The 19,300-nt window shown below is 42.4% G+C and overlaps 1 protein-coding gene across 1 annotated transcript in view; it reads left to right on the plus strand.

Moving 5' to 3' along the window:
- The first annotated feature begins 4,753 nt into the window (after positions 1–4,753).
- The window catches only part of eif2ak2 (eukaryotic translation initiation factor 2-alpha kinase 2), a 65,695-nt gene continuing 51,148 nt past the window's right edge, over positions 4,754–19,300 (plus strand). Inside the window, 6 exon segments of the mRNA XM_034184384.1 lie at positions 4,754–5,024; positions 8,536–8,674; positions 8,792–8,946; positions 9,028–9,151; positions 13,548–13,618; positions 13,716–13,877. Of these exon segments, the coding sequence (XP_034040275.1) occupies positions 4,915–5,024; positions 8,536–8,674; positions 8,792–8,946; positions 9,028–9,151; positions 13,548–13,618; positions 13,716–13,877 (761 nt within the window). The 5' untranslated portion in view covers positions 4,754–4,914.

The raw sequence follows: 19,300 nt of genomic DNA on the forward strand, positions 1-19,300 counted from the left end.
GCAGGTGCATAAATTTGGGCACCTTTGTCATTTTATTGATTTTAATATATTTAGCACTAATTATTGGAACACAAAATTGGTTTGGTAAGCTCATTGACCCTTGACTTCCTTATACAGGTGAATCCACTCATGTGAAAGGGTATTTAAGGTGGCCATTTGCAAATGTTTCCCCTCTTTGCATCTCTTCTAATGAGTGGCAACATCGCAGCCTCTAAACAACTCTCAAATGACCTGAAAACAAAGATTGTTCCACATCATGGTTACAAAAAGCTATCTGGGAGCTTTCAGCTGTCAGTTTTCCACTGTGAGGAACATAGTGAGGAAAAGGAAGACCGCAGGCACAGTACTAATTAAGGCCCGAAGTGGCAGACCAAGAAAAATCTCAGATAAACAGAAGTGAAGGATGGTGAGAACAGTCATAGTCAACCACAGACCTGCTCTAAAGACCTGCAACATGAGCTTGCTGCAGATAGTGTCTCTGTGCATTGTCCAACTATACAAGCGCACTTTGTACAAGGAGATGCTGTATGGGAGAGTAATGCAAAGGAAGCCTTTTCTGCATACAAGCCACAAAGAGTCGCTTGAGGTATGCTAAAGCACATTTGGACAACCCAGCTTCATTTTGGAATAAGGTGCTGTGGACTGATGAAACTAAAATTGAGTTATTTGGACATAAGGAGCGGTGTGCATGGGTGAAAAAGAACAGCATCTAAGAAAAATGCTTGGTACCTACAGTAAAATTTGGAGGTGGTTCCATCATGCTGTGTGACCGTGTGGCCAGTGCAGGTACTGGGAATCTTGTTAAAGTTGAAGGTCACATGGATTCCAGACAATATCAGCAGATTCTTGAGAACAATGTTCATGAATCAGTGACAAAGTTGAAGTTGTGCCGGAGCTGGATCTTTCAACAAGACAACGACCCTAAACACTGCTCAAAATCTACAAAATTCATGCAGAGGAACAAGTACAACATTCTGGAATTGCCATCTCAGTCCCCAGACCTGAATATTACTGAAAATCTGTGATGTGATTTTAAGCAGGCTGTCCATGCTTGGAAACCAACAAACCTGACTGAACTGGAGATGTTTTGAAAACAAAAATGGTCCAAAATACCTTCAACCAGCAGGCATCATTTCAAAATGAGCAAATATTTGCACAAAAACAATACAGTTTATCAGTTTACTTTGAACATTAAATATCTTGTCTTTGTGGTGTAATCAAATTAATATAGGTTGAAGAGGATTTGCAAATTGTATTCTGTTTTTATTTACATTTCACACAACGTCCCAACTTCAGGGGTGTCCAAAATTTTACATATAACTGTACCCAACATGGTATTACCACTAGCAGCCGAAAGAGGGCAGAGGTATGCGATGCCCATGTTTGTGTTCGATACGCAACACGACAAGAGTAATATATTCTAGGGATAGTTTTCTTTTGAGGTACATCCTATCTGTAAATGCTTTTGGGTTGTGAGGTGAAGACTGTTACACACAGCAAACTTTACATTGCAGGTTTTTTTTTTAATCTGTAAGACGAGCAACGGCCTCTAGTGGGCTAAAGGACCTTGCAATAAAATATTAGCAAAAGTCAACTGGAAAATGGTGGTACGAGTATTTTTTCACATTTATCTTATTAAATCCTGTAAATATGTAGTTTAAATATCATATTTCAACTTTAATATGTCAAACAGTGCCTTTGAAGTGATATTCATAGATAAAATCTTAAATCTACTGTATCTGGGAAGTATTCATGGCGCTTCATTTTTTTCCACATTTTATATTACAGTCTTATCCCAAAATGGATGAAATTCATTTTTCCCTCAAAATTATACAAACAATACCCTATAATGACAATGTGAAAAAGTTTTTTGTTTTTTTTTAATTTTTGCTTATTTATTAAAAATTAAAAAACTAAGACATCATACTTGCATAAGTATTCACAGCCTTTACCATGAAGCTCAAAATTGAGCTCAGGTGCATCCTGTTTCCTCTGATTATCTTTGAAATATTTCTACACTACAGCTTAACTGGAATCCACTGGGGTAAATTCAGCTGATTGGACATAATTTGGAAAGACACACACCTGTCTACATATAAAGTCCCACAGTTGACAGTGCATGTCAGAGCACAAGCCAAGCATGAAGTCAAAGGAATTGTCTGTAGACCTGTGAGACGGGATTGTCTCGAGGCGCAGATCTGGGGAAGGGTACAGAAATGTTTCTGCTGCTTTGAAGGTCCCAATGAGTACAGTGGCCTCCATCATCCATAAGTAGAAGTTCTGATCCACGAAGAGTCTTCCTTGAGCTGGCCGCCCATCTAAACTGAGCGATTGGGGGAATAAGGCCTTAGTTAGGTAGGTGACCAAGAAGCTGATTGTCACTCTGTCAGAGCTCCAGCATTCTTCTGTGAAGGACAACCATCTTTGCAACAATCCACCAATCAGGCCTGTATGGTTGAGTGGCCAGACGGAAGCCACTCCTTAGTAAAGGGCACATGGCAGCCTGCCTGGAGTTTGCCAAAAGGCACCTGAAGGACTCTCAGACCATGAGAAACAAAATTCTCTGGTCTGATAAAACAAAGATTGAACTCTTCGGTGTGAATACCAGGCATCATGTTTGGAGGAAACCAGGCACCATCCCTACAATGAAGCATGGTGGTGGCAGCATCATGCTGTGGGGATGTTTTTCAGTGGCAGGAACTGGGAGACGAGTCGGGATTGAGGGAAATGTACATTAGCAATGTACAGAGCAATTTACAGAGACATCCTGGATGAAAACCTGCTCCAGGGCGCTCTTGACCTCAGACTGCTGTTCATCTTTAAGCAGGACAATGACCTTAAGCACATAGCCAAGATATCAAAGGACTGGCTTCATGAAAACTCTGAATGTCCTTGAGTGGCCCAGCCAGAGCCCAGACCTGAATCCAATTGAACATCTCTGGAGAGATCTGAAAATGGCTGTGCACCGACGCTCCCCATCCAACCTGATGGAGCCTGAGAGGTGCTGCAAAGAGGAATGGACAAAACTGCCCAAAGGTAGGTGCACCAATCATGTGATTTCTTAGGTTTCTTTTTTTCCATAAATTTCCAAAAAATTCAACAAAACCTCTTTCATGTTGTCATTGTGGGGTGTTGTGAGTACAATTTTGAGCGGGGAAAATATTTACTCCATTTTTGAATATGCTATAACATAACAAAATGTGGAAAAAGCGAAGCGCTGTGAATACTTTCTGGATGCACAGTATTTTAGCCCACTCCTCATGAGCAAACTGTTCCATCTGTCTCAGGTTTGATGGGTGCCTACTTCACACTGCATGTTTCAACTTCTTCTACAGATGTTCAATAGGATTTACCTAGATCAGAGCTCACAGAAGGCTACTTCAAAAATAGTCCAATGTTTTGTTCTTAGCCATTCTTGGGTGTTTTTAGCTGTGTGTTTTGGGACATTATCCTGGTGGAGGATCGATGACCTGCAACTAAGCCCTAGCTTTCTGACACTGGACAGCACATTTTGCTCCAGAATGCCTTGATAGTCTTGAGATTTCATTGTACTCTGCAAGACACCCTGTGCCAGACAAAGCAAAGCAGCCCCAGAACATAACTGAGCCTCCTCCATGTTTCACAGTAGGTACACTAGTGTTCCTTGTGTCTGTGAACATAGTGCTGATTGGACTTGCCAAAAAGCTCCAGTTTTGTCTAATCTGTCCAAAGGACATTCTCCCAGAAGCTTCGTGGCTTGTCAATATTTTAGCAAATTCCAGTCTTGTTTTTGTATGATTTGCTGTCAACAGTGGTGTCCTCCTCGGTCGTCTTCCATGAAGTCCACTTTGGTTGGAACACCATCAGATGGTGTGATCTGACTCTGATAGTTAGAAACTTTATTTTTTGTCATTTGTAGTTGCACACAAGGTTTGGGTACATTGGAATATATCTTGACCTTGGAGTTCACCTCTAATCTCTTTGGAAGTTGTTATATGTCTATTCAATTTGTAAAAAAATTTCCTCTTGCGGCTACATCCATGCAGGTTGGCTACAGTCCCATGGACATTAAACTTCTGAATAATATGTCCAACTGTAGTCACAGGAACGTCAAGCTGCTTGGAGATGGTATTCATGACCTTTACCTTTAACATGCTTGTCAAAAATTGTCTTTCTAATCTCCAGAGACAATGTTGTCCTCAGCTTTCTGAGGTCCATGTGACTACTTTTCACCCTTTAAATAGGCAAACTGGGTGATTACAAGTTTTAAAACACTTGTGATGTTAATTACAGGACACACCTTAGTTTAAACATGTGCATCCATCCGTTTTTTGTACTTGCTTACTCCAATTAAGGATCACAGGGGCTGGAGCCTAATTTATTTTTAACACTTATAATGAACCACTATTATTTAAAAAAATACAAGAGGTCCCTTTAACATGTCCCTATGGTCAAATTATTTTCGGCCTTTTCTCGAGGTTCCATCATTTTTGTCCAGGCCACTTCCATTAGTTTGCTTTTTAAAATGATTCTATCGAAGCAAAGCAATGTCTGATTTTCATTAGTTAATTTTCAGTATATTTTTATTTAGTATTACTTTTGTCAAACACTATAACATTCCAGACGTACGCATAAAATAAGTATCAATTTTTTTTTTTTTTTTTTTTTTTTTTTTTTATTAAACATTTGCAACTGTTCTGTGTCGTTACGCGTTCATACTTTGACACGCTTTCTCGATTATGAAACTGGGTGCTCAGCAACTCACATTTCCTACAGTTCTTGAAGGTATCACCAAGGCTGAGGAAATCGAAAGTTCTGGCGCACGCAGCAGCGTTAGCATGAATGAGAACACGGAAGAACCGAGTGACAGACGTGCGATGTGACAAGGAAAAGTTGCTGTAACGTTTATCTCGTTTTCGCAGTGTGTCGTATGCTATGATGGAGTCGGAGAACTGCGTTGTTCGACTGAATGAGTTAGCACAGAGAAGCCGCTTGGAACTAAAGTATGAGAACGTCGGTTCCGCTGGTCCTGATCACAGTAAAACGTGAGTTCTCGTTTCGACTAAATGCATTTAAATTTTGTTTATATGGTGTAGTTTTAGTCAGATCATGTTTGTAGTTCACAGAAGGGAGCATATGTTTCACGTAAAAAAAACAAAAATGTTTCCCCATCCAGTAATTTAAATTTAATCTCAGTTTAAATAATTTCCAAATGTACCATCAATTTATAAACTTTAACCATATAATCACAAATGTGTGTTTCTATCGACAAGAAAATCATCACATGTAAAAGGCCTTTAACACCAGCTATGCAAAAACGGGGTTTGCGTCCCGCGGCTTGACGTCAAACTCACCAAGGTCAAAGGTCAACTCAGTCCAACTTTCACGCTGTGCTGTGCACTGATGTGTATATATTAGTAAAAAAAGAAAAAAAAAAAAATATATATATATATATATATATATGTGTGTGTGTGTGTGTGTGTGCTGTCCTCTGTTATTAGCTTCACGTGTCCAATAGAAAAAAATGGAAGACGACAGAATGCAGAAATGTGTCAGAGGAATATCAGTCAATCAATCAATCAATCAATTTTTTTTATATAGCGCCAAATCACAACAAACAGTTGCCCCAAGGCGCTTTATATTGTAAGGCAAGGCCATACAATGATAATAATAATAATAATAACTAATATAATGAAGGCAAAGCCTTTGACTGAGCAGCGTTTTTCTCTATGGAACAATATTGAAGTTTGCTTGAAATACTGTAAAAATTGAAGATTCAATTGGGCAGTATTATTTTAATAATCTTCAGTGGTTGATTTCATTAAAAAAGTGATGTTTACACAACAAAAGATATTTATTCTCCTGACTTATGTGGCACTGACAACATGTGTAATATTTTAAATTGCAATTCTAAATACAAAGTGGATATTTTGCCGGATACGTCAAACGCACCTAGTGCTATTTGACCGGATCTCTTTGCTGATTGGCTAGTTCAGATGACGTCTTCGCAGAGTTTATTTTAACATGGCAGCACCCTCTGCATTGAGTGTTGGTGCTAATTTTTCATCCTTTAATGCCGTTTTGGGTGCCATAAAGTCGGAGGGATTCTATGCCGTTTTGGGTGCCATGAAGTCGTTTGAATCGGAACAGAAAATCATATACTGGCGGAGGGATTCTGGGACACTAAAAGCAGCTCAAAAACGTGGCATAGCCATGCCCGAAATTATTTCCACTGGCGCTTTTCGCCACGCGGTGGAAATAATTTTTGCAGTCTTGGTAATTTTCTGTGTAGGGCGGGCATGATAAACAAGTTATTTTTTTTATTTATTTGGCCTTAAGTGGCCTCATTTTGTGTAGCCAACATGATAAAACATTCAAAATGCCATGGTAAACAGAAATAATCTCTTAGATTTGTGATTTCCAAAACCTGCAAATTCAAGACAGAATAAAAATGAAAATACAGAAGTCCACGTCGGCACGTGTGTTTATCCTGTTTTTTCTCTGTTAGTGTCATGACTGCAAAACTTTCGATCAGTCCACCCCTGAAAATAGTGAATGGTAAATGATGCCAATTTTCAATAATGAAAATCACCAATATCGAGCTACTATCATGAATGTGAAATAAGGAGATCTTAAACTCCAATCACTTTTAAGTTCCCGCCCGACCGTGGCCATTCCGTTCTGTCCGTTGTGAATAAATTTAGATGTCCGGCAAAACAGCGCAACCCGCCGTTTTGCCGGTGTCGCGTACGACGAAATATCGTCCAGTTCAACTTTACCGAGGGCGCCACCATGTTGAAATAAATTCTGCAATCTAGAGCCTGTGGATCCCCACAGGCAATGTGCTAGTCTAAGTTTAACACTTTAATTTTTTTTATTTTAAAAAGGCAGTGCAAAAAAATACTGTACAAGCAAGGTTTTGAACATTTCAAAACAAGCTAAACAAGTGTATACAGTTATTAACAAAATAGCTTGCTGGTGGGAAAAAAGTGCAAAAACAGTGAGCATTACAAGTTTTGATTGCTTTTCTGTTTGTACTTCTGAAGATGGTGAAAATGTCTTTTAATTTCCATGACCAGTGTCGGCGACCGAATGGTCCCCCCCCTAAAAATCGGTCCACCCTGCCTTCACTGCGCATGCATCATTTCGTAGCTTCAGCAGTGTCATTTTGGAGCGTCAGTAGCAATTCACTCATTATTACCTTGTTTCTGCTGAAAACTGACTTTACAATGATTTCAGAGGTTTTAATTTGTCATCTGATGGTTAATAATCATATTATTATTATTCCCTTTGATCACTTTGGGTATAGAGAGTCAGACTCAGACGTGCTGCTGTGGTGCTCTGATACCTCTCCTGTCTTTTATTATGAAATAATGCTGAATTTATGTGGAACCGATTGTTGTACAAAAGCTTCAGACATCTGTCGCTGAGATAGATGTTGACTGGAGTGCAGTGTTAAGCAGAAACAAGGCAATAATTGGTGAATCGCTGCCAACACTCAAAAATGACGCATGCGCAGTGAAGGCAGGGTGGAACAATTTTTCGAGGGGACCGTTCTGTGGGCAACACCGGAAAAGAATGACTTATTGTTTGTAAAAGATTACACTTATATATTTGAAATATTGCTTTAAAAATCTAGATATTTATAATCTTCACTATTTAGGTCAAGGAAACAAAGCAACATATTTTACCATTTCAGGGAGATGGAACTATCAGCAGAAGTGGTGGGCAAGCAGTTAAGTGCACTTGTTTCCAGTGCGGAAGGTTCCCATTTCAAAAACCCACCCCTGCCCAATCTCCATGTAATATGGAGTTGTGCCAGGAAGGGGATTTGGCCACATCAATATGCAGATCCACCTCAGATCTGACTTTCAAGTCCAGACTTAAGACTCACTTCTTTTCCCTTTCATATGGCTAGCATACTGGTACAGTTTTGTTTTACGCTTTTTACTTTTTAATTTATTTTATTAGTAAACAGAGCGTGTTGCGGCCTCAACTTTACCTAAATTCTGGGTCTTTTAGTGAAGCTTAGGGCTAGTGGCTGGCGATCACCTTAGTATTTCTTCTATTTTTCTTGTTGATTAATGCTGACAAATTATACAGTATTTTTGTCTTTCTGATGCCTGATTCTGTTTTTTATCTCTGTTTAAGGTGCAGCTCCATCCAGAGATGGAAGTTGTATTTGTATTGGTGACCCTCCTGTCCTGTGCACCAACAACATTTCCTGTATATTCGTTTTGTGAATTGTTCTGTAATTTATGTCTGTAGCATGGCCCAAGCAGAGGGTCACACCTTTGAGTCTGGTCTGCTTGAGGTTTCTTCCTCAGAGGGAGTTTTTCCTTACCACTGTTACACCTTACCTGTGTGAAGCACCTTGAGGCAACTTTGTTGTGATTTGGCGCTATATAAATGAAAATAAATTGAAAAAAAATTGAAATCTGCTGTGGTGACCCAGAAATAAGGGAGCAGCAGAAGGGACTTGCATTTATAATTCTATGACAAGTTATAGTGAATGCATTGTGGTCAATAAATAATGGTCATGTAATTCTTACCCAGGTTTACATGTAGAGTAGTCCTAAATGGTAAAGTCTACCCCAGTGGTGTGGGCGGCAACAAGAAGGAAGCAAAGCAGAATGCAGCCAAAAATGCTCTCCAGAGTTGGTTGGAGGAGAAACAACAGGACCCAGCTGATTCTGTAAGATCATTGTTGCTCTGCTCTCTGGTGATTTCATTTATGTGATTATTTATTTATTCATTTATTTAAGAAGATAAACACCAATTCAGAGCTAATATACTGATATTTTCCTAACAGAGAGAGAATGCAGCAGAAAATTCTTCTGTGTCAGCTCATCAGAAAAATATCACTCAGCCCAATTATGTATCCTGGCTCAATGAATACAGTCAGAAGAACAAGGTACTTATGAAGCTTGTAGAATCAACGGGACCCGGACCAACTAATGCCAATCTGTAAGTCTCTACATAGCATCCTAATTTTTTCAGAGTTGCATGATGCCATTTTAAGATGCAATAAATATTTTGTTATTTTAGAGGTTGTAGGTTTGTGGTTGGTGAGAAGGAGTACCCCATTGCCTATGGAGATACAAAGAAGGAAGCCAAGAAGGAAGCAGCTAGACTTGTCTATCTAGAAATATGTGGGAGCAAAACATCTGAGGTAACTGCATCATTCATGGTTGGTTGTAATGTTTTCAATGATATTTGTTTGTCTGACATTTTACAGGATTAAACTTGTTTTATTGCTACTTGGTGGAAAGGTGGGCTATGGGTCAGAGAGGAGTTGTTAACTTTTGGAGTAGATTTGATTAACAGGGCAATCCTTGAGTTTTCCAACTTTTTGATGGAAAAAGTTCTAGATTTTGTAGGGAAAAAATATGAATTTGTAGGGGATTATCAGTATTTGTTTACTGTATGGTAACAAATGGAGGTAAGAACTTGCAACAACTAATATACAGATGTGTAGCTAAAGTGACAAGGATTCAGTATGCTGTAAAGTATTTTCATTTGTCACTAATTCTTACAGAGCTATGTAAAGATGAAGTTTGAAGTGAATCCAAATAGGAGGCTGGATCCAGGATTTATTCTTTTTTTTTTTCCAACTTTAAAACAATGCACAAGGACATTTGGGTAAAGCCATCAGACACACAGTTGAACGCTCTGTTTCATTCGGTATTAAAAATAACATAATGGCTCAAAAATAACTCAAAAACGTCCACACGAAGATTCTGAGAGGTGAGAAATGAGTCGGGAGAAATCGCAGAAATTACAAAAAGAATCTATGACTCAGAGAGTGCAAGTAACTGAACAAATAATGTCACGGCCTAATAAAAGCACACAACTGATCGAGGAGGCTAATGACCAACAGCGAGCTAGCAGAGAACTGGATGAATCTTGAGACAAACTGATTCAGGAAATTTCGACTATACGAGTATCTAAAAATATCTGTAACTATAGAAATGGTATGAATTCAGTTATGTCTGACCTTAAAGTGGATTTAAAGAAAAACTTCAAGGATGAGCTCGCAACGCTAAGGCATGAGCTAAACCAGAAAGTTAACTCAAGTAGAGACCATGCTTCAAGAGCATAGCCAAGGTGTCGCTGAGACAAAGGAGCACATCTCGGGGATAGAAGCAAGCAGTCCTGTAACGAAAGAGGCTCTGCTATGTCTGTTGGAGGAACAGTGTAAGCTACGGGAAAAGGTCACAGATCTGGAAAGCAGGTCCAGAAGAGTTTCTGTGAAGGCTCTCAGTTGTCCAGGTGGTTTCCATAGTAGAGAAGCTTGAATCTTCAACTGGACTGGGTTGCTTGACGTGAGGACGTTTCGCTTCAAATCGCAGAAGCTTCCTCAGCTAAAATTCTTGCTTTTTAGCTGAGGAAGCTTCTGCGATTTGATGCGAAACATCCTCGCGTCAAGTAACTCAGTCCAGTCGAAGAGTCAAGCTTCTGTACCAGGTACAGAAGAAACAACATTCGGGTGGACTGGAGGCACGTGCTTGCAGCAGCCACAGTCTGTTTGTGGGTATGTAAAAAAACAAAACAAATTAAAAGCACCTGCTTGCAAGAGAATGTAGAGAAAATAAAAAGCTCTGCATGCATGCAACTGGGGACAGCTGACATTTGCCATTTGATATGCATATGCAGTTTATGTCAAGGTTGAATTGCGCCAAAATGGAACGTTGACAGGTCTAATATTTTTGCACAAAATATGGATATTAGCTAACTTTGCTAATTACATATCTGGACTAATGCACCATTCCAGCAGGGGGTGGTAAGTCATTGTTACATTAAAAGCGTGAGTGCGTGATTTTATTTAGTAAGTTCAGTGTGCATAATATATCATTGTAAATATGTTACATGGATGACACAAGAAAGTTAAAAAGAATTACTTTCTTTGCGGTCCATTTTAAAAAACCAAATGACAAAATAGAAGTAATAAAATATAATAATACTGATAATAATAATAAGAATGATAATTATAGTGTGTATATGATATCAAGAACCTAAACAATTTCTAAGCACATTAATACAGTAAATTAACATTTAAAAAATGACATAAATAACAGGAAATAAAAAGGTAGAGTTTCTCTTCTAAAACTGAGGTCTAAGGTTCTAAAAACATTCTGGACTCACACGCCATTTCAACTCATTATACAAGCTTTGCTTAATTTATTACCACCTTTTTTTTTTCTTTCTTTTTTTTTTAAAGCTACTTGCTTATTGGCCCACCAACTCGGGCGTCATGTTTCCGCCCATCATACTGTATAAATAGAGAATACATGAGGTACTTTGACATCTGATCCAACTGAAAGCAATTCTATTTTTAAGTCATTTTATGACACTCTTTACACATCGTAGTTTCCTCCTAACTCTGAAAATATGCAGCAGTTCCTCGATGACCTACAAATCCCTGCAGTTGATACTTTAAAAGCAGTAGAACTTGATGCTCCCCTTAATCTGGAAGAAGTTTTATCCACTATTAAATCATTACACTCAGGCAAATCCCCATGCCCTGATGGATTTCCTTCTGATTTTTATAAGAAGTTTCATATGAAATTAGCTCTGTTACTTTTGTCAGTTTTTGAGGAATCATTGGAACAGGGTTCTCTCCCCACAATGCTGAGACAGACCTCCATTTCATTACTGCTCAAGAAAGGAAAAGATCTGACTTCTTGTGCTTCTTATAGACCTATTAGCCTCCTTAATGTGGATGCGAAGATTTTGGCCAAACTGTTAGCATCCTGTATAGATGAATGAAATGTTTTCCTTATTTATATGGGGAGGTAAAACTCCAGGAGTACGTAAATCATTATTACAAAAATGTCGGCTCCGTGGAGGTCTGTCTTTACCTAATTTGATGTTTTATTACTGGGCAGCTAACATTCAAAAATGGAGATGCGATTTATTGTCATTGTCATTACAGTAGTGCAACAACAACAAAATTATGTTTACACTCCAATTACCTCAGACAAGATACAGCAATTAATCTACAATTATTACTAGTTTACCGTAATAATGGCATACATCAGAATTATAGACAACACATATACATTTGACATTGTTTATGTGCACTAAACTTGAAGCAGTCTGTCATCCGAATTGAGCCAAAGTAGGTGAAGGCTGTAGCAGGAAGGGCCCGCGCCAACCAGCTTGGGGAGTTGAAGGCTGCAGCAGTAAAAATTGCGCTGCCTTCGAGGCCCCCTGCCCCCTGGAGGGGGCAGGGGGATAGATAGATGAGAAGGGGCAGCCGAATTCCTTCACCAAGGCCATAGATCCTTCTGGGGCAAGAGCAGGGCATTTGACCTTCAGGAGCCGATAAGGCTGCCATGTTGATGTTAGGCAGAGAGATACAGAATTCCATTTACTGCTCCTCTGACAGTCTAGAGTCCAAATTTATGAAGAATATTCTCCGGTCCTCAGCAACACATTCCTTTGCAATGCAGCGATATGCTCCAAGATGATATCCATTTTGCATTTGAGTTCAAGAGTTCACACAGTCTGAGATTACACAGCATTGCCCAACTCATTAATCATGACGGGCAGATGAGGAGACGAGATTCTGGAAGCAGCCATCTTGCTAATATTTCTGTGGGTCAGGGCAGCGCACAAACCAATCAACGCCAAACCTCCCACCATAAAAGCGAATAGAAATAAATCCTCAGCGTCTTCCACAGAGAGTGGAGCCAAGCATGTCACATGCCATCTCTCTCAGGCATCAAGAACATAGCCTGCTGTGTAGGTTCCACCAGGGCACGCGCGGTCCCCCAACCCTGATTTCCTTCTCGAAAAAATGGTGTCAATAGCGTTGAGAGACCAGCTGATCAATGCCATGGTTAATCCAAATCTTAATTTGAAGAATTCACAGTCTGGTGAAATTGGGACTTTGAAGGTCGGAGTAGAGATGGAGAACAGAAAGGAGGAGAGGGGAGGAATGCGACCATTCGGAGTCCCAAGGTTTTGTTGCTTGGGACTCTGGCTTGCTTGGGACTTTGTTATAAAATACATTTACTGGCTAAAAGATCCTCATACTACTTGGTGTAGCTCAGTTGTTTGTCTACCTCTCTCACTGCCTTATTATTTTTGTCTCCCTGTGTTCCTGTCTCACTACACAGATAATCCTGTTGTACTTGCCTCGCTTAACATATGGTATCAATTTCAACTTCACTTTAAATGTGCTTCTGCTTGAATGGAATGTAGCTGCTAACGTTAAGACCTGGGGCATAGATTTATTACAAAGTTGACATAAGTTTGATGTAGTTATGATGACTCATTTTTTTCAGTGAGAACTGTTCATTTTGATGCAGTCACAGTAGAGCTGCAGCTCTGAGAAGGTTTAGTGCACCTGTAGCAATTAGTCAATAAAAAACAAAAAAAAAAACTTCAGGGCCCATTGATTTTCTTGTGAAATCTTGTTGCTACTCCCAGGGTCTTGGTTGCCACTAAGGTCATGGTTGCTATTTTTGAAGCTTCACACGTTCCTGAGCTTGGCTAAATATATAAAAACCTGCCATCCTATACATTCCACGTAGTTACTCATAACACTTTTGTCCTTCAAGACTGAAGATGAAAACTGTGATGCATCACATCCACAAAGAGAGCCATCGGATCTAATTGTGTCGGAGAGCCAGTAAGTAAAACGACCCAGCCAAAATTGTGTAAGTAGTAAGTTACTGTATGTTTCGGCTTATTTTGGTATTTAATAGTTTCAGTTCCTTTGTGACATGTCTCTGTGAGTTTAGTAAGAAGATAGAGAGACCAAGTGTGGAAACTGAAGAGGACTGTACAGACCAAAATTTTATAGGGTTGGTCAATAACTACTGTCAGCAGAAGAAGCTTGCCTCTGACTTCGTGTTCGAGAAGAGATGTGGTCCATCTCATAACCCTCAGTAAGTATGGCTGACACTTTATAGCCATGAACAGACACTCCTGAGATGCTGGCAACTTTTATTTGTAAATGGTGAAAGGACTGCATTTCTTTTAGTGGTGTTTGAATTGAACCATATGGGACACACGTGACGGTTCAATGCACAGAACTGTAAGCAGCATGGTTCCTACAGGAAGCAGGGTCAGCCTGCTCTGCATGTTTGAAGCGAACAGAGAGAACAGCGAGCCAGCCAGTTGAATCAATGCAACAGCATTATTCCATCCAGAAACTTTTGAAGCATAAATAGAATTGGTTAATTTACCTTTTACTTCTGAAATATGAACCTAAAAGCAGAAGCGTACCAATCGACATTTGCACGTGAGTTTAAACAGACAACAACATCAATTTATGAGCAAAGTTGACATTTTGTATGAATTAGTGTAAAATTTCATGGATGAGATGTCTGTTGAATAGCGACACTGTGTACAATAATTTCACATCCATATAGAGTGAGGTTTTATGAGATGCCGTCATGTAAAATGTTGTGTAAAAGTAAAACAAACTTAAACTGCATATCACTAGTGAATAAAATATCAAATGAGCTGACTATTCTAAATAAATACAGAATTATGAAAATATTAATGCATTTTATTTTTGGTGTCATTTGCCCTGAGAAATGAAGTCATAAACAAGGGGAAATTAGCTTGATTTCACCTGCTTCTGATAAACGCTCAGAAACCTCAAGGTATGAGGAATATGAATTTTGATGACATCATCTCAGGTCACGCCTCTCGAGTTGCTCTATTGAAATCAGTGGGGAAAAACTGATTTTTTTACTGTGTGAAATCAGTGTTTGTGCACTTGATTTTCTTGTGATGCTACAGAATGAAACATTAGCTCTATATCCCATTTTTTTTAAAATTTACTACTGTATCTCCATCCATCCATTTTCTTCCGCTTTATCCGGAGACGGGTCGCGGGGGCAGCAGCTCAAGCAAAGCCGCCCAGACCTCCCGATCCACACACACCTTCCCCCAGCTCCTCCGAGGGAACCCCAAGGCGTTCCCAAGCCAGCCGAGAGATGTAATCCTTCCAGCGTGTCCTGGGTCTTCCCCGGGGCCTCCTCCCAATGGGACGTGCCCAGAACACCTCTCCAGTGAGGCGTCCAGGGGGCATCCGGAAAAGATGCCCGAGCCACCTCAACTGACTCCTTTCGACATGGAGGAGCAGCGGCTCGACTCCGAGCTCCTCCCGAGTGACCGAGCTCCTCACCCTATCTCTAAGGTTGCGCCCAGCCACCCTGCGGAGGAAACTCATCTCGGCCGCTTGTACCCGCGATCTCGTTCTTTCGGTCATGAGCCAAATCTCATGACCATAGGTGAGGATCGGAACGTAGATCGATTGGTAAATTGAGAGCTTTGCCCCCCTACTCAGCTCTCTCTTCACCACGACAGTCCGATACAGCGACCGCATCACTGCAGACGCTGTACCGATCCATCTATCGAGCTCACGCTCCATCTGTCCCTCACTCGTGAACAAGACCCCGAGATACTTAAACTCCTCCACTTGAGGCATGGACACTCCACCGACCTGAAGAGGGCAAAGCACCTTTTTCCGGTCGAGAACCATGGCCTCGGATTTGGAGGTGCAGATTTTCATCCCGGACGCCTCACACTCAGCTGCAAACCGCCCCAGTGCACGCTGAAGGTCCTGATTTGACGAAGCCAACAGAACCACATCGTCCGCAAACAGCAGAGACGAGATTCTGTGGTTCCCAAACCAGACCCCCTCTACACCCTGGGTGTGCCTAGAAATTCTGTCCATAAAAATAATGAACAGAACCGGTGACAAAGGGCAGCCCTGGTGGAGGCCAACGTGCACTGGAGACAGGTTTGACTTACTACCGGCAATGCGAACCAAGCTCCTGCTGCGGTCGTACAAGGGCTGGATAGCCCTTAGCAAAGGACCCCGGACCCCGTACTCCCGGAGCACTCCCCACAGGGTGCCCTGAGGGACACGGTCAAACGCCTTCTCCAGATCTACAAAACACATGTGGACTGGTTGGGCGAACTCCCATGAACCCTTGAGCACCTGATGGAGCGTGTAGAGCTGGTCCAGTGTGCTGCGACCAGGACGAAAACCACACTGCTCCTCCTGAATCCGAGGTTCGACCATCGGTCGAATTCTCCTCTCCAGTACTCCGGAATAGACCTTACCGGGCAGGCTGAGGAGTGTGATCCCCCTATAGTTGGAACACACCCTCCGGTCCCCCTTCTTAAACAGAGGGACCACCACCCCGGTCTGCCAATCCAGAGGCACTGTCCCCGATCGCCACGCGATGTTGCAGAGACGTGTCAGCCAAGACAGTCCCACAACATCCAGAGACTTAAGGTACTCAGGACGGATTTCATCCACCCCAGGAGCCTTGCCACCAAGGAGCTTTCTAACCACCTTAGTGATTTCTACCTGGGTAATGGATGAGTCCGCCTCTGGGTCCCCAGTCTCTGCTTCCTCTTCGGAAGACGTGACGATGGGATTGAGGAGATCCTCGAAGTACTCCTTCCACCGCCCGACAACATCCCCAGTCAGGGTCAGAATCTCTTTGAGGCCGACTGATAGTCCTCCTCCATAGCCTCCCCGAACTCCTCCCAGACTCGAGATTTGCCTCTGCGACCGCACGGGCTGCGGCACGCTTGGCCTGCCGGTACCTGTCAGCTGCCTCTGGGGTCCCACCTACCAACAAAGATAAGTAGAACTCCTTCTTCAGCTTGACGGCATCCCTTACGTCCGGTGTCCACCACCGGGATCGGGGATTGCCGCCGCGACAGGCACCAGAGACTTTGCGACCACAGCTACGAGCGGCCGCATCAACAATGGAGGTGGAGAACATGGTCCACTCGGACTCCATGTCTCCAGCCTCCCCTGGGAGCTGGGAGAAGCTCTTCCGGAGGTGGGAGTTGAAGACCTCCCTGACAGAGGGTTCCGCCAGTCGTTCCCAGCAGACCCTCACGATACGTTTGGGCCTGCCAGGTCTGACCGGCTTCCTCCCCTCCCAGCGGATCCAACTCACCACCAGGTGGTGATCAGTCGACAGCTCTGCCCCTCTCTTTACTCGAGTGTCTGAGACACGTGGCCGAAGGTCAGATGATATGACTACAAAGTCGATCATCGACCTCCGGCTCAGGGTGTCCTGGTGCCACGTGCACTTATGGATACCCTTGTGCTCGAACATGGTGTTCGTGATGGATAAATTGTGACTAGCACAGAAGTCCAACAACTGAACACCACTCGGGTTCAGATCGGGGAGGCCGTGCTTCCCGATCACCCCCCTCCAGGTCTCACTGTCGCCGCCCACGTAGGCGTTGAAATTCCCCAAGGAGAACAATAGAGTCCCCAGTCAGAGCACTATCTAGTATCCCTCCCACGACAGACAACGGTGAGAGACCTGTCCCCGACCCGAAGGCGTAGGGACGCGACCCTCTTGTTCACCGGAGTGAACTCCAACACATGGCGACTGAGCTGGGGAGCAATAAGCAATGCAACCCCAGCTCTCCGCCTCTCCCCGTGGGCAACGCCAGAAAAATGAAGCATCCAGCCCCTCTCCAGGAGTTGGGTACCAGACCCCATGCTGTGCGTGGAGGTGAGCCCGACTATCTCTAGTCGGTATCTCTCAACCTCCCACACAAGCTCAGGCTCCTTGCCCCCCAGCGTGGTGACATTCCACATCCCAACAGCCAGGGGCTGTGAGCATGGACTGGGCCGCCGGGCCACCCACCCTCGACCGCCACCCAATCCTCTCTGTAACCGACCCCCATGGCCCCTCTGCAGGTGGTGAACCCACAGGAGGGCGGGCCCACGTTCCTCCTTCTGGCTGAGCCCGGCCGGGCCCCATGGGCTAAGGCCCCAACTCCAGGGTGGGACCCTGGCTCCGCCATACCGGGTGACGTCTCGGTGCTTGATCTTTCACTGGTCATGGAGGTTCTGAGCTGCCCTTAGTCTGACCCGTCACCTAGGACCTGTTTGCCTTGGGAGACCCTACAGGGAGCACAAAGCCCCCGACAACATAGCTTTTCACTCTTGACCTCTAATGTGCTCGTGAGTGCTGTGTTTAACCTGTCCACAAGATTATCTACTGCAGGGTCATCTTCTGAAAGTGATGCTAAGATATCAGGCAGTCTTGCTCAAAATTAATTTGTAGTTGAGGAGTTGATGTATCGCTGTGATGACAAATAAGTGTCTCGTCCTGTGGACAAGGCAAAGAAACTGTAAACGTAATAAGTGAGTGATCTGCAACCACTGGCGCAAGAGACACAATGTCATTATTTGAAATGGTAATACCACAAGCGAGGACCAAATCCAGGGTGTTTCCTCTAAAGAGACAAACCCTGAATGCATTGCTGGAATTCTAATACATCTATAATGTCCATGAATGATTTGCAGAGAGACAGAAGGCTTGTTTACATGAATCATGTTTGAGTTTTATTCTGCTGACTTTGGGGAGGACAACAGTAGGTTTCAGCAATGCTTCACATAAACCAATCATATCTAGGTGGTGTTCTGTAATTAGATCATTTATCATCAGTGACCTTATATTAATGAGACCCAAACAAAGGACCTCAATAGGGTTGGCATTTTGTCTGTTTGGATTTGGGAGTGGCTCCAAAGTAATATATGTAAGATGCCTTAGATTATAAATTCCACATGAGCTGAAGATAGCAGGCATGGGCGATGCAAAAACCCCATTTTAGTTGTAGTAATTGTGCTAATTTTCGCGAAACATCCCTCTACACTTTTTAGGAATGCCTCTGCAGAATTGGGCCATAGCCTCAATTTGCAAAGTTTCCCTTCCTGGCACATAAAGTACACTGTCACCATAGTGGATTTCCTGCACTAGTTTCCCCGCTATACTAATAGACTCCACATCCACATTAATACTAGGCCCTGCATGCTGTCTAATCACCTGCTCTGTGCCTTGCTGTAAAGACCTAATGTTACCATCCCTGTAGAACTCTATCTCAGCACCATCCCCAGTAGGATGAAGGCCGTCCAGCATCAGCAAGCTACAGTGACCCCAGAAAGAGGGCTAGTTATCAATAAAACTAAAACCTTGCTGTCTGCAAAACTGCGCCAGCCACCTATTCAAAGATATCAGCCTACTAAATGCCTCATCTTTTCCCCAAGAGGGGACCAGAGACTGTTACTCGCTGCTCAGATTAAAGCTGCTATTTTGAACACAGGAGCAAACATTATGTCCATCCAATGTTGATGTGTTTTAACCTTTTAAACATTGTTTATGACATATGCATGGCATCAAAACATCAAATGACATCAAAACAAAATAGTGAAATGTGAAATTTGCATCATTCTTAAACTTCTTAAGATGGCTCACATTGTGGCACTTACAACAGAGGGGGGAAAAAACACACGACAAATCTTGAATTATTT

The sequence above is a fragment of the Thalassophryne amazonica genome, chromosome 13 (assembly GCF_902500255.1).
Source record: "Thalassophryne amazonica chromosome 13, fThaAma1.1, whole genome shotgun sequence".
NCBI lineage: Eukaryota > Metazoa > Chordata > Actinopteri > Batrachoidiformes > Batrachoididae > Thalassophryne > Thalassophryne amazonica.